At 37.9% G+C, this 15000-nt stretch overlaps 1 protein-coding gene across 13 annotated transcripts in view; it reads right to left on the reverse strand.

Annotated features, from left to right (window-relative positions):
- The window catches only part of fry (microtubule binding protein furry), a 478406-nt gene that overhangs the window by 377576 nt on the left and 85830 nt on the right, over positions 1-15000 (reverse strand). For all 13 annotated transcript variants that reach the window (XM_076184431.1, XM_076184430.1, XM_076184427.1 and 10 more), the window contains one exon: positions 9353-9510. In XM_076184431.1, the coding sequence (XP_076040546.1) occupies positions 9353-9510 (158 nt within the window). The remainder of the gene's footprint in view (positions 1-9352; positions 9511-15000) is intronic.

Genomic DNA, 15000 nt, shown 5'->3' on the forward strand with positions numbered 1-15000 from the left:
TTGAGTGAATCCGGTCGTAGGCCACACGCAATATCTATAATTTTCGCGACCATTGTTTACTTTTCACCGACCAGAATTTTCGGTATTTAATTCAAATGTTTAAATTTTTTCAATAGACTACAAATTATCAGTAGCAATTGATCATTAACATTATTAATTATTCAGATTTTATCCAATAATTTAAATATACATAATTTATTACTTTAATGAAATTAAACTTCTAGAGTTCAATAAACGAGTTCAATATGACGTCACCTTTTACGTAATTTCTAATATACTCCAGACAAGAGATTGCATTTGTAACAAATGCAATGCAATGCAACGCAACCTTGTGTCCAAATCAATATAAATACAAATGATTCAATAAGATTTAATGCCTCTAATCAATCTTTAATAAAAACAATTTCTCACCCTTAGATTAAGGGTAAAGTATCTGAACCACCACCTAAACTCGTGTATCCTCACCCCAGAACCAGGGTGTAGCATTTTACCCAACACCTAATACACAATTTATAATTTATAAATAATCAAGTTTATTTCTCATAAGTTCACGCTGCTTTAATGCAGCCTTTCTTTTTGGTTTGAGATCTCTATTATTTGCAGATGGAGCTTGAGGATTTGTTTGATTTGAGTCGTTTCCAGTATCTACCTCTGAAGGTTGTGATGGGTTTTGACTTCCAAGAGTGATATTTAATTCCATGGGATACAAATTCTTTATTGTATGGAAGGCAATTTCTCCATTATTTTGTTTCACTTTAACAATCCGAACCTTATTGTCATGTCCAATAATTATCTCTAATATTATTCCCATTAACCAAAAAGGTCTGGGTTTATTTGGATGTTTAATCAAAACTACATCTCCTTTCTTTATCTTGTCAGACCATTCTTTCTGGTAAAGATTTTTTGCATGATCCCTTAAACTCAGAAGATAGTCTTCATACCACAATCTTCTAAATTCCTCAAACATCTCATTCTGCTTGCAAAGTGCATTTTCAAGATTTTCCTGATTTTCATCATTAACCCAAATATCAGTTTCATCTTTGAACATCAATGAACCAATGTTGTTAAGTTTGAGGAATGAATTTGGAGTTATAAATTCAAATTCTTCTGAACTGGCTCTATAAGTGAGAGGCCTAGAATTAATGGCATTTTTTATGTTTGAAAGGGCAGTCAGAAACTCAAAATATGTTGATTTAGATCTTCCAATTGCCTTATACAGACAGTTTTTTACTGTTCTGATAAGACGTTCCCAAGCTGCTCCAACCCATGCTGAATATACTGGGATTCTTACATGTTTGATTTTGTTTTTTGAGAGTTCATCCAAAAATTCATTCGACTCGAGAGTTCTCTCTAATATGTCTCCACCTTTCACAAATGATCGGGCATTATCACTGTACAAGTAAGTTGGAATAGTATACTGATTACAAAATCTTTGAAAGGCCAGAATGAAATTCTTAGTTGACATGTCAGGCAACAACTCAAAATGGACAGCCCTGATATTAAGGCAAGTGAAAATCAATATAAAATATTTACTCAAAGCATTAGTATTATCTTTCCTCAAAAACACATGACCTGTATAATCAACTCCCACATGATTGAAAGGTCTGATCAGATTCATGTGCTGCTTAGGCATACTGGTTACTTTAGGGTAATTATAGGCAAGTGCATTATACTTCTGGCAAATTTTGCAGTCCTTAATAGAAGCTTTAACGGAAGATCTACCCTTTGGGATCCAGAATCCTTGGGACCTTAGGAAATTTAAGGTAGTACTGACTCCCATGTGTTGTACCTGAGCATTACAAAATCTGGTAAAAAGTACAGTGAAAAAGTGATCTTTTCCCAAAAGTACAGGATTGTGTACATTATAATCAAAATAAAGTGATTTGGAAATCCTTCCTCGTGATCTCAGGATGCTCTTTTCATCAAGAAACAAGTTTAAATTCAATACTAAGGAAGGCACTTCTGAATTTTTAAAGTTACTTGACTTGAGTGTATCCACTTGTTTAAGGAAGCTAATTTCTTTAGCAAAACTGATTGACTGATTTATCATGATCCAATAATCCAATGCCTTCTCATGAGAGTTTTCACCACTTTTCATACAAATCCACTTGAAGAGATACTCAGTGATTTTCATAACTTTATTATAGTTTGAAAACTTATTAATGTCAAAAATAGGTTTGATTTCAACTTCCTTTCCTTGCATGGTATTGAGAGTATTGATATTTTGATTCATCAGATTAAAACCCACACTCAACAATGGGTATTTAGGCCAGGTATTTAAATCATATTTCATCCAATCTGGTCCCTTGAGCCAAAATTCAAAATTATCGATGAATTTGCTGTAGGTTAAGCCTCTAGTTAAGAGATCAGCTGGATTATTTTCAGTTTTGACATAATTAAAACTAATGGGAATGTTATAATCCCTTTCAAGCTGTTGTAGTTTACTATCCATTTCACCTATTCTGTTTTTGACAAACTTAGATTTAAGTTTAGTCTGTCTGGTTATTAACCAGTTGAGCACAACTTGTGCATCAACAGCAATATTAATATAGTTGAATCTTATATTGGAATAGGCATTCAAAATAGTGGATATGCACTTTAAAGCAAGAATCACTCCAAGTAGCTCCAAGACAGGGATGCTATGTTCTTTTTCCTTGTTAGCAGGAGCCACTTTTGCTTTAGCAAATAAGAGGGAACTACTTTCCTTACTGGTACCATAAGCGACAAACCCAAAGCAATTTTGTGAGCTGTCACTAAAAATATTAAGTCCATATTCTTCATTCTCATTTAATGCCTGCCTATTAAAGGAGACCTGATTGGCTTTCTCAAAACCTGGTTTGATATTATCCCATTCATTTATTATGTCCTCAGGCAATTTTTCATCCCATCCTAATTTGTGTTGCCATACCTTCCTCATCAATAACTTTCCTTTGATACTAATGGGTAAGACTAACCCCAGTGGATCGAACAAACTTGAAGTCTCGGATAACAATTGTCTTTTAGTACTGACAGAGTGAAATTCAACAGGTGCAAGCTGCATCTCATCCATATTAGGATTAAATCTGTATCCTAAAATTTTCTCTGTCTCATTTGAATGTTCAACTAATTTGCCATCCTTTTCTATCAGTTGTCTCAGTTCAAGTGAATTTGAATTCCAAGATCTTAAAATAAAACCACCAAGAGCCATTCTTTCATAGCAAAGCCGATAAAGGTCAGTCATTTCCTTAAAATTATTGCCTGTGAATATTAAATTATCAACATAGAATTGACTGGAAAGAATGTCAGTGCATTTGTCTAGTGGAAATTTACTGGCATGTTTCTTCATTACATAATGTAGAATGAAGGGTGATGATGTAAATCCAAATACTAGAGTTCTATATCTATAAGCAATCAATTTATCCCTTTCCCAAAGGAAACAAAAACGGTTCTTATCAAACTCTTGGCTGAGCCTAATTGACAGGAATGCCTGCTTGATGTCACTCAGCAAGATTATATCATTAGTTCTAAAGCAAAATAACAGTTTAAGCAAGGACTCCATTAGATCAACTCCAGTATATGCAGCCTCATTCAAAGAAGGTAGATTCTTATCAGTCTTTAGTGAGCAATTGAAAACTGGTCTAATCTTAGTCGAGACCTGCTCTTCCATTTTAATGACTGGCCTATGTGGAATCCAAGTGTGATTATTCACCTTTTCATCAGAAAAGTCTATTTCAATCTGCTCTATGATTCCATCCTGAAGCTGCTTATCAAAGACCTCTTCATATTTTTCATATAGATTTGACTTTTTAAGATTTTTTGAAACTCTCCCTAAAACTTTTCTGGCAACCTGAAAATTAGAAGGGACCAGTTCTATTTTTTCTGAATACCAAGGAAGCTTAACTTGGTAATGGCCATCTTTAAACTGAATAGCTTCATTAAATCTAGCAATTTGTTCTTGATCCTCTGAACTATAAATTTCATTCTTACTAATTCCAATAGATTCCAAGCTAAAGAGATATTCTATCCCATTTTCAATATCTGAATCATTTAGAATGTTTTCTAGAGGATTAAAATAAGATTTAATTGGATTAAGTATCAGATTAACTGAGGTGTCAGGAACTTTAGAAGACTTCTGACATTGATAGATTTGAACTTTATTACTTGCCGTTTTTTTACTAATTTGAGAAGCCTGTTTCCTAGTCAAAAAATGATTGACATTACCAATAGGAATTACTTTATTTCCAATTACCATGCAGCTCCCTTGCAAGCATGAGGCAAATGAACATTCTGGAAGGAATTGAAGCAAGTCTACACCTATCAATGCATCCACCTCTATTAATTCATTATCCTGATTTAATCCAAAGGCTTCATCAGCCAATTCAAATCCTTGATCTTTTATATTTTCTAGGGCTTCATTCATACCCGGTACAACAAAACTTATGCTGAGTGAAGGGTCAATAAGAAATGGCATTTGAATTATCTTATTCATTTTAACACCTATTAAGGTTTGCTTAAAGCTCTTAACTTCAGCTCCAATGAATGTTTTTACATTGAAGTCTATCTTATTCAACGAATCTAAATCCGTACAAAGCTCTTTAGCAACTCTTGCTGACATGTAGGACCGCTGACTCCCTGTATCAATTAAACATCTGATCTTCTTACTCTGTTTACCACGAATAAATTCCAAAGTTACAGTAGGGGAAATGTAATCATTTTCAGAATTTTGTTGAGATGTTAAACAAAGATGATTATTACTAGTAGTAGGTCCTTTAAATTCAGGACAAAGGGGTGCTATATGGCCATAAGAATTACAGTGTTTACAACCATATTTTAATTTATTTTGTTTGCCAAAGCATTCATCTTCTTTGTGACCAGATCCAGCACAACGTGCACAGAGACCTAACTCCTGTACTCTCTCTGTCTTATCCTTAAGAGTTGAATATTTTTCACACTGTCCTAAGGAGTGACCTGATGCACTGCACAATTTACAAATAAAGTTTTTAGAGGGAGCAACCTTATTTTGACTTGTCTTGAAAATTTGAAGAGAACTTTTATTTTCTTTGGGTGCATTTTTTGAATTTTCTTTGGCCTTATTGATTTTATCAGATTTAGGCAAAGTAGTTTTACAGGTCTTAATTAGAGTCTTAATAATGTCATTATATGACTCAAAGATTTCAGTCAAGGTAGGATAGTTGTTATATTTATGAACCAGTTCCCTTTTGAATGCTGTAGGCAACTTATTAAAGAGAATATGACTCAATAATAAATTTCCAGGAGAATTTTTCATTGTAAAATCATAGCCATGATTAGACTTTAATTCAAAGATGTATGCTCTAATTTCAATGATGAATGACTTTAATGCAAAAAACTCCTCGTCATATCCTTGAGGAACTGTTGCGCTTAGAATCCCTTCGGAAAGTTTCATCCACTATAAAGGGTACATCCAGAAATTCATCTTTCAATAATCTTAGTGCAATATCATAATTTTCATTTATGATAGACAAATGGCTAATGATTTTCAAAGCATAACCCCTAAGATAACTATGTAAATAACTAAGCTTCACTGCCTGGGACATACCCTCCTTATTACCTATGACATTATTAAACTGATTGAGGAAAGAAGAAAAGGTAAATTTATCCTTTTCTGTTCCATCAAAAACGCCGCAAGATAAGGGAGGCGGTTTAGTATCAAAATGGTCTAGCCTATTGAGTGTTTCAACAAATCTATCAGCATCTATAGAGCTTGTAGAGTGATTATTGGATTTATTCCCTGCCATTTTAAATTCCTCAAATTCTGATAGACTTTCATCTATTTCCATATGATAGCCTACTTGCTTATCTACTTCACTAGTAAATGTGTCAAATTTCTTAACATCTACTTCATTTTCCTTTAGAAGATCTAAAATCTGTTCATCTTTAACTTTAATTTCACTTATAACTTGATCAATAATATCTAATTGTTTAGTACAGAAATTAATGTTTAATGTCTTTTTACTAAGTGAATCCTTTAATTTATTAAGAATCAGAGTAACTTTTCTTTTAAGTATACCCCTTTCTCGTTTCAATTTAACCAATGCAGTCTCAAATCCAGCTTCATCCTTATCCTCATTATCATTATCACTTGTCATGATTGGACTGTATTGATACAAAGTACAAAAAAATATTCAGGTAGTTCTAGCCTATACATAAAACAATTCAATTTCACTAAACATACGCCATAATTCAACTACACAAACCAACCTGGACACAAGGTTTCCACTAAGAACAAATAGGCCGTAGTATACACTAGGCGAACTTGACAAACTCATTTAATTGAACTCTTGAAACTATTATATAAAACAACTCAATTTACTTACGAATATGTGAAGCCTTTTAATAATAATCGGCACAGTGAATCAACAATTACCTTTTTATTATAAACAAATAGGCCCACTTAGAAGGCTCGAATACTGAATCAATTCACGGAGGCTATGGCGAATTAGATTATGCCGAGTCTTGATGTTAATAAATCCTCTCTTTAAATATATTGGAAAAGGATCTGTTTTCCTCATCCAAACAAATAATTCTTACTATAGTTAAACTAATTCAAAAGAGAAAGTTGATCTTACCTTCTTCTTGATAATTTAGATGTAAATTTTAGAAAAGGCGGATTTTCGAGAGACCGGTTTTAACTCGGCCGAGTTATACTTACGTCCCTTTCGCCCTTTTAAGTTTATCCGTTATTTTCAATATCTGTAATTTTATTCTTTAAAGAGAGGTTTCTCTTTACAGTTGGGAGTAAATGTTCCTCCGAAATTGATCTTCTGTAGTTTCAGTTGACACAAATTCTAAGCGTCTTAACTTGACGAAAACTATTATTTGAGTGAATCCGGTCGTAGGCCACACGCAATATCTATAATTTTCGCGACCATTGTTTACTTTTCACCGACCAGAATTTTCGGTATTTATTTCAAATGTTTAAATTTTTCAATAGACTACAAATTATCAGTAGCAATTGATCATTAACATTATTAATTATTCAGATTTTATCCAATAATTTAAATATACATAATTTACTACTTTAATGAAATTAAACTTCTAGAGTTCAATAAACGAGTTCAATATGACGTCACCTTTTACGTAATTTCTAATAATATATCTTATTTAATCTACACGATTTTATTCGAGTTATCCGTGTGTTGTATTATTAAATATTTCAATGATCCTCCCTAAATTGACTGACCAACATCAAGAAACATCCATCCTCAATATTTTGCAAATTCGGTAGAAAATAACGTCATTCCTCATTTTCAATTGCGAATATTCAGTGATTCCACGAACAAGTATATTATTCCTCCCCCTTTCTTAATCCTCCTGCTGTGGAAATGCTGTGCCTCGCTACACTGCTTCTGACCCAGGCAGTGGTCGGGAGACAGGGATGCCCCGTCCTCCACATGGATCGAAGATAAAAGTGGAACAAAAGGGTGTGGAATGGGTCTGGTAAGGGTGCGGAATGAGTGGAAGCGGCCATTTGGTACATAAACAGCCTCTCTGTCCCCGTGGAGACGAGGAAGGAGGAACTTCGACGGAAGCCGAGGAGGCAGACGCCAGGAGCAGGGTGGGTCTTCAAGCACCCCGCGGAGAGCCATCGAAGCCACGAACAACAACGGGGCTCCAAGGCCTTCCTCGAGGCCAATAACAAGAGAAGAACATTTCCTGAAGGTAAAGGACACTATGAACGGCGCTTACGAAACGGCACGTGAACTTTGACCCTATTTACTTGGGCATAAGCGCGACGGATTGATTAGAAGATAACATGATTAATTCCGTAACGGTCATAACTGTCCTTGACTTGAGAAAGAGCTCCCAGGGTGTTTGTATATTTGGCCAACAATTTTTTGTTATGTAGATAAATAATATTTAAATCTTTAACCATATTTTTCTTGCAGAATATATAAATATATATATATATATATATATGAAAAGCTCTGCCAAGGGATTCGAACCCTGACCTGTGCGTACATAATCACGAAGCCATGATGCTAGCAACTGAGTCATGCACGATGCTACAAAAATGACTGCACAAGTCCCCGAGCACACTCTACATAGCTACAGCAGACGTAGCCTCATTTTCATCGATTCCCCATTTAGGCAAGCCCTAAATGAACTTCACACTGATGATTAGGCCGCACATATCAGTACAATGGTGACCATTCGCAGAGCAAAACAACTTACACTGCACAACACAATACATAATACAGAGAAAACTGTGTCAGGGAAATTATCACACCCATCATACAACGTACACAGAATACATATTACAAATAATATAAATAAGGAGTGACCTTCTCGTCACAAACTACACCAAAAGCCTTCATCATTGAGAAAGACATTGTAATGTACATCACACGGAGAACATGCTGTACAGAGGCAAGACCACAACATACCTATGGTGGAAGGCACCTGGTAAGAACTCACGAAGGCGATCCGCATTCTCTACACCATAATTTTCATAATCCACTGACAATGTGGACTAAACACAACTTTATACGTACACGGATTGACCTCTTCTAGCCACCCACGCTCACGGTAATAGGGACAACCACGTCTCGATTAACCTTCTGAGTGTGAAGCTTGATTTGCAATTGAATGCAATCCTTCCTTCACTCGATGGTTAGAGAGTGTGCTTGGCAAGTAGCTTCAGAACATAATCCTAATATACGAGTATTAACCTCTTAAGCTTTTCACTGTCGAGCATCACGATGAGTTATGTTTATCCACTGAAGTATTTTGAAAATTATGAAGATAATTTTCTCCATGCCTTCCTTCAACTTGATGGACATTGTAACCAAGTCCCCAAAGGTTACAAAAATAAACAAGTACATAAAAAATAATGATTATACAATAATAATAACAACAATAATATTAATAATAATAATAATAATACTTTTTTTAACTTCTCCAAGTTCGACAGTGAAAGGGTTACCAGGCCATCTCTAAGGAATTTATTCTACCAAAAGTTCATTTCGAGGAGGAAGGGGAGGTCCCTTTTCTGAGGGCGGTGACTGTGACCTCAGCTGATTAAGTTGTCTGCCGCTCACCAGAATAAAGTCAAAACAGTGACACCTGTGTACCCCTAGAGCAACACCCCCCCCACATTTACCCCTCCCTTTCCCTCCCACCTTTACCTCCCGCATCCCTCCCTTCCCATCCCTACCCTACCCTCTCTCCTTACCTCCCTCCTCTCCTTCCATTCCCTCTCTACCTAGCTTACCCCTCCCTCCCCCTCCTCTCCCACCCTCTTTACATACATTTCCCCTCCCCTTCCCTCTTCATCTACCTCCCCCCCCTGCCCTCCCCCATCTCCCCCTCGACCACGAGCACCTCCACCTACCTTCGCCTTCCCCGATGAGCGGCGTGACGGCGCCGAAGAACCTCTTGTCGAGCACCTGCAGGAGTTGAAGGGCAGTCTCGTGGAGCGACGCCCTTGGGCACCCAGTGTGCAACAGCGTCACGTTCATGATGGCTGTGTAGTGGTCGCACGGATACTCCCTGAAGAGGGGAAACAAAAAAAAATAATAATAAAACACAATAAAATATAATCAAATACAATAAAATAGATTAAAACAAAATACAATAACGAACAGCAATAAACGTTTCAACTATCCAATAAAAGTGGTACTCCCTGAAGACGGGACAAAAAAAATAAAATACAATGAAATAGATTACAACAAAATATAATAACGAACGGTAGTCAACGTTTCAAATGTCCAATAAAAGTGTGGAAATGAACGTTTGCGGACTTGAGGATCCACTACAGGACCATCGGCCCATCCCCACTAGGATATTGCAAACTATCTCGCTACAGTGGCTGTCATTTCTATGTACACATTAAGACATGACAAGCACAGTAGGTTAAGGTAATATTAACCACTTCGGCACGAGTCACATTCTCGCGCGAAGCATCGGCTGCCATTTGTACGATGCATCACACTACTCGGATAATAAAATATAAAGTCAATGCAGTATTACTCGCTCTCTTTTACTCTAGAGTGATAAACACAAAACGTAATCAAACCAGTTCACAGAATCCGAGGGTAACTTATGTACTACAAATATATATATATATATATATATATATAAACAAATATATATATTATATATACATATATATATATATATATATATATATATATATCACAAAATAATGTGGCACATCGGTCAAATAATACTAATACCACATCTGCTGAAGAGGATCAGTTAGCGATCGAAATATACGGATCTTTTTACTTTCGCCTATTCTTCTCCGAAAGTGGATCATTAGTATTATATATATATATAGTTATATATATATATATATATATATATATATATATATATATATATACATATATATATATATATATATAATCAAGACACTGGCATCCTCGTGTACCCAATCCCGACTCATGACGCCTTCGCTAGCGTCATCGTACAGAAGCGTTTAATGCATCATGGTCACAAGCCTTTTTAGAAATTTCAAGGTGAAAATTTCTACCAAGCCAATCAATTCCTCCATGGATATTCTACAAATAAGTAAATATATAAATGAATAAATGAATAAACAAATTAACAAAATACATACAAAAAGAGCAAATGCGTGAAACCGTACATCTGGCAGCAAGGGTGGCGTTTTGTCGTTATGGTCGACATTACTGTGAAACGTTACACACACACACACACACACACACACACATATATATATATATATATATATATACATGTATATATATATATATATATATATATATATATATATATATATATATACACACACACATTTAATGACGGGCTGTTTAGAGATTTCAATCAGTATCTAAGTTCCATATCTCGAAAAAAATCCATCAGTGCTCAGGCAAACTCCTCATTCCATTTTCTCTACATTTTATTTCTATCAATAACGCGTTGGGTGGGCTCTCAGTACACAGACGCGACACGACTGGAAAGAAGACGCCCGGGAGGTGGGGGGGGGGAGTAGGAGGACGCTGCCCGTAACATGAAGCGCGCAATTCGGTTCTCCAGAGCAGCGTGGCTCTATTCCACGACTAAAACTAAAAGCTGCCCAAAAGGATTGGGAAGGGGGGCGGGGAGAGGGGGAGAGGGGGAGAGGGAGAGGGAGAGGGAGGGGGAGGGGGAGAGGGAGGGGAGGGGGAAAGGGGAGCGGGGAGGGGGGAGGGGGTGTGGTGTACAGTGTCAAGGCGACATCACGCGGAAAGGCGTGGTGGAATGCAATGGATCCTTGATCAATTGGGTAAAACACACACACACACACACACACACACACACACACACACACACACATATATATATATATATATATATATATATATATATATATATATATATATATATATATATATATACACATATACCAAAGGCTTTCTCCCCATTACACAGGGGGTAGCCAAAAACAAAAAGGCATAGAAACCACTCCCACCCATTCCATCCCCTACATATTCCACTCCCCTCCACACTCCTCCCTCCCTCTCATCTTGGCACCTCCTGGATGACGGGTCATCCCTGCATCCTGGCCACTGTCCTGGGTCAGAAGCAGTGTCGCAAGACAGCACATCCACAGCAAGGCCGCTTCATTAATTCGGCGATTCCCCCCCCCATCTCTGTCCCCTCATGCAGAAAAGAAGACGAGGAGAAATCCCTTCGGGCTGCGTCAAATTTCTCATACATACTTCCTCACCCCCCATCCCCCACCCACTCCCCCTCATGTATCACAGCATCATCTATACACAACCCATCTCCATTCACCCCTATCTTCTGTCCTCTCCCGTCCTTCCTCAACAGACATTCCTCTCTTTTGTAATGCCCCTTTACCCCATCCATCCACCTCATCCTAGGACGCCCCTTCATATTCACTTCTTCCACCTCTGCCTTCCACACCTCTTTTACTAATCTTTCTTCATTCATTCTTTCCATGTGTCCAAACTATCCTAATACTCTTTCATCAACCCTATCTCCCAACTCCTTTTCCACCCCTGTTCTCCTCCTCACCTCCTCATTTCTCACTCAATCTAGCCTAGTAACCCATATCATACTTCTCAGACATTTCATCTCAAACATTCAAATTCCTTCTCTCTTCCTCTCTTATGTTCCACGTTTCTGCCCCATACAGTGCTGTTGGCACAATCACTCCTTCATACAACCTCCACTTAACCATTCCCAGATGTCTATTTCTCATTACACTTTTTAATCCACCAAGGCATTTACTCGCTTCTCTCAATCTACATTTTACCTCCACCTCCACTCTTCCCTTTCCTGCCACATTCGCACCAAAGTATCTTAAAATATCCATTTCCTCCAGTCTCTCTCCCTTTATGCTCACTTCCAGCCTGCTGTCACTCTCTCCCCTTGTACATCTCATCACCTTACTTTTGCCCAAATTTATCTTTAGCTTCCTTCTTTCACACACTTTCTCAAACTGTCACTAACTTCCTCAATCACTCCTCTGATCCTGCTACAAGCGCAGTGTCCTCAGCAAACAACAACTGGCTTACTTCCCACTTTTCTCCATTTTCTTTAACCATCTCCAACCCCCTACCCACTACCCTTGCATTCACCTCTCGCACCACCCAATCCATGTATAGATTGAACAGCCAGGGCGACATAACACATCCCTGACGAAGTCCCACCTTTACCTCAAACCATTCACTCTCATAATTTCTAATCCAAACATAAGCTCTACTACTCTCATAAAAACTCCTGACTGCTCTTAACAGCTTTCCTCCTATCCTATATATCTGCAGTACCTCCCACAGTGCCTTTCTGTCTACTCTGTCTTACCTTAAGGTATTGGTTTGAAAACTCCCAGACCCTCTTATGCCCTTACTTTTTTTAAGAATGTCCCATTTGGGCTACAGGTAGCAGGACTCCTAATCCCATCCCCCGTCCCGTTTTTGTCGCCTTTTACGACTTAAATGGAAAGACTTGGTGGTAGCATTCTTTTCCCCCCACCACAGGGTAGGCGAAAAAAGGAAATGAATATTCAGAGAAATAGTACAGGACAGTAACAAGGGGTTGGGGGACAGCATAACGGAGGGACAGTCGTCGTATAAAAGTGTCATCATTTCTCTATGAACAGTTTTCCTCTATCACAGACAAAATGATGTGTGGCTCTGGTCCGTAAGGGCGCCCCATATAGACCCTAAAGTATCAATTGCATGCTACTTTGCCACAATAACATGCAGTCAATATATATATATATATATATATATATATATAGAGAGAGAGAGAGAGAGAGAGAGAGAGAGAGAGAGAGAGAGAGAGAGAGAGAGAGAGAGACCTTGTTCATATATGCACTTGTGCCCTCGTCCTCTCTCCACTTGTCTTTACATTTTTTTTCGAATTTTTTCATCCCCTTCAAATCTATCAGTTTCATTTTCTAAATTCAATGTAACTCCTTTCATTCCCCCTAGTCAATGTATTTCTTCTTGGTTCTGATTCTGGATTATATTACCTTAAGATGTAGTTCATGAGTGTGTGTGTGTGTGTGTGTGTGTGTGTGTGTGTGTGTGTGTGTGTGTGTGTGTGTGTGTGTGTGTGTGTGTGTGCGCGCGCCCTCCCTTCCAACAATTACCCAGATTACGTACTCCTTTCTGAAGACAAAGGACTACTCAGTGTCCTTAGTAGTTTGTAACTAAAAGACCGTTATTTCCGTTAAAATTTGAAAATCAAACACTCGTTATCATCATGGTGCCTCTTCATATCGATATGCTTCCAAACAGAGCGTCTTGAGTTGCAATTACTATTTATAAAGTTTCACTATCTCCCACCTGGTTGTTTACGTAAACAGCCAACCACACACACACACACACACACACACACACACACACACACACACACACACACACACACTAATACAAATTATTTCATATGCAAATTAAACCTAACCAATTAAACATACAAAAATCTAAAAAACAAGCGGAAATTGAACAGACGTACAATGGAGCATAAAAGTCCAGATTAAATCATGGTGTCAGAATATTAACTTTTTTCTTATAATTACATTCCAATGTATTTCTACCTCAATTTCCTTGGACAACCTACAATTTTATCCTGCCACCGAGTGGTTTTAATCATTTGCACGTGAAACACTTACAAGACGGCACAATGTCTCCTTTTCTCTCTCTCACACACACGCACACACACACACACACACGCACACACACACACGCACGCACGCACACACACACTCACGCAATAACAGAGGTGTGGCAAATTGTGTAAGTGTGCAACATCGTTAACTCTGTGTTATTTCACCACTTCAGGTCAAATCGCATAGGAAGGGAGTAGCACTGCTTTGTCGCGCTGACCTGAGTCCTTAATATCTCAGTGCTGACATTCCCAAGGGCGTTTAGACCTTGGGGTCAACCCCCCGCCTTAACCCCGACTACACCGCATCTGTCATCGTGTGCGTGGCGTATCACCCTACACGTGCCCCAACCGCCTCATCTATCACATCCCATTGAGACTACCGACGCCCTGCGAGTTGCAGTTGCAGTTGCAGTTTCCATTTGCAAAGTTGGTCGTATGCGGGGTATTTAATCGCTTGGATATCAGTGAAATTGTACACCTGCCAAAGCTCAGTCAAGCAGCGAACTTCCCTACCCACGAACAATCTTCGACCTTATCATCACTCATACGGCTTCAACATCTTCCCCTTTCGGTCGTAGCTCATGCATTCTGCGGACACCGGCACCTAGCACCTCCATGCACATAATGGACTAAAATTAAATTGGTAAAAAAAATCAGCACAACCTGCATATTGTTAGTGTATCTCTGCATCACTGTTAACTCAATATACCGATTATTTCCATTATTATTTTTATAATTATTACTATTATCACTTTTTATAATTATCTTTGTACACGGAACTCCAACTGCGTGTGCGTGTGTGTGCGTGTGTGTGTGTGTGTGTGTGTGTAGGTGTGTGTGTGTGTACGTGTAAGGTCAGTATTAACCATAAATTGGGCAATATAGATGCTCGAGTTA

The sequence above is a fragment of the Oratosquilla oratoria genome, chromosome 4, assembly GCF_046742065.1.
Source record: "Oratosquilla oratoria isolate Oo_2021 chromosome 4, ASM4674206v1, whole genome shotgun sequence".
Taxonomy (NCBI): Eukaryota; Metazoa; Arthropoda; class Malacostraca; order Stomatopoda; family Squillidae; genus Oratosquilla; species Oratosquilla oratoria.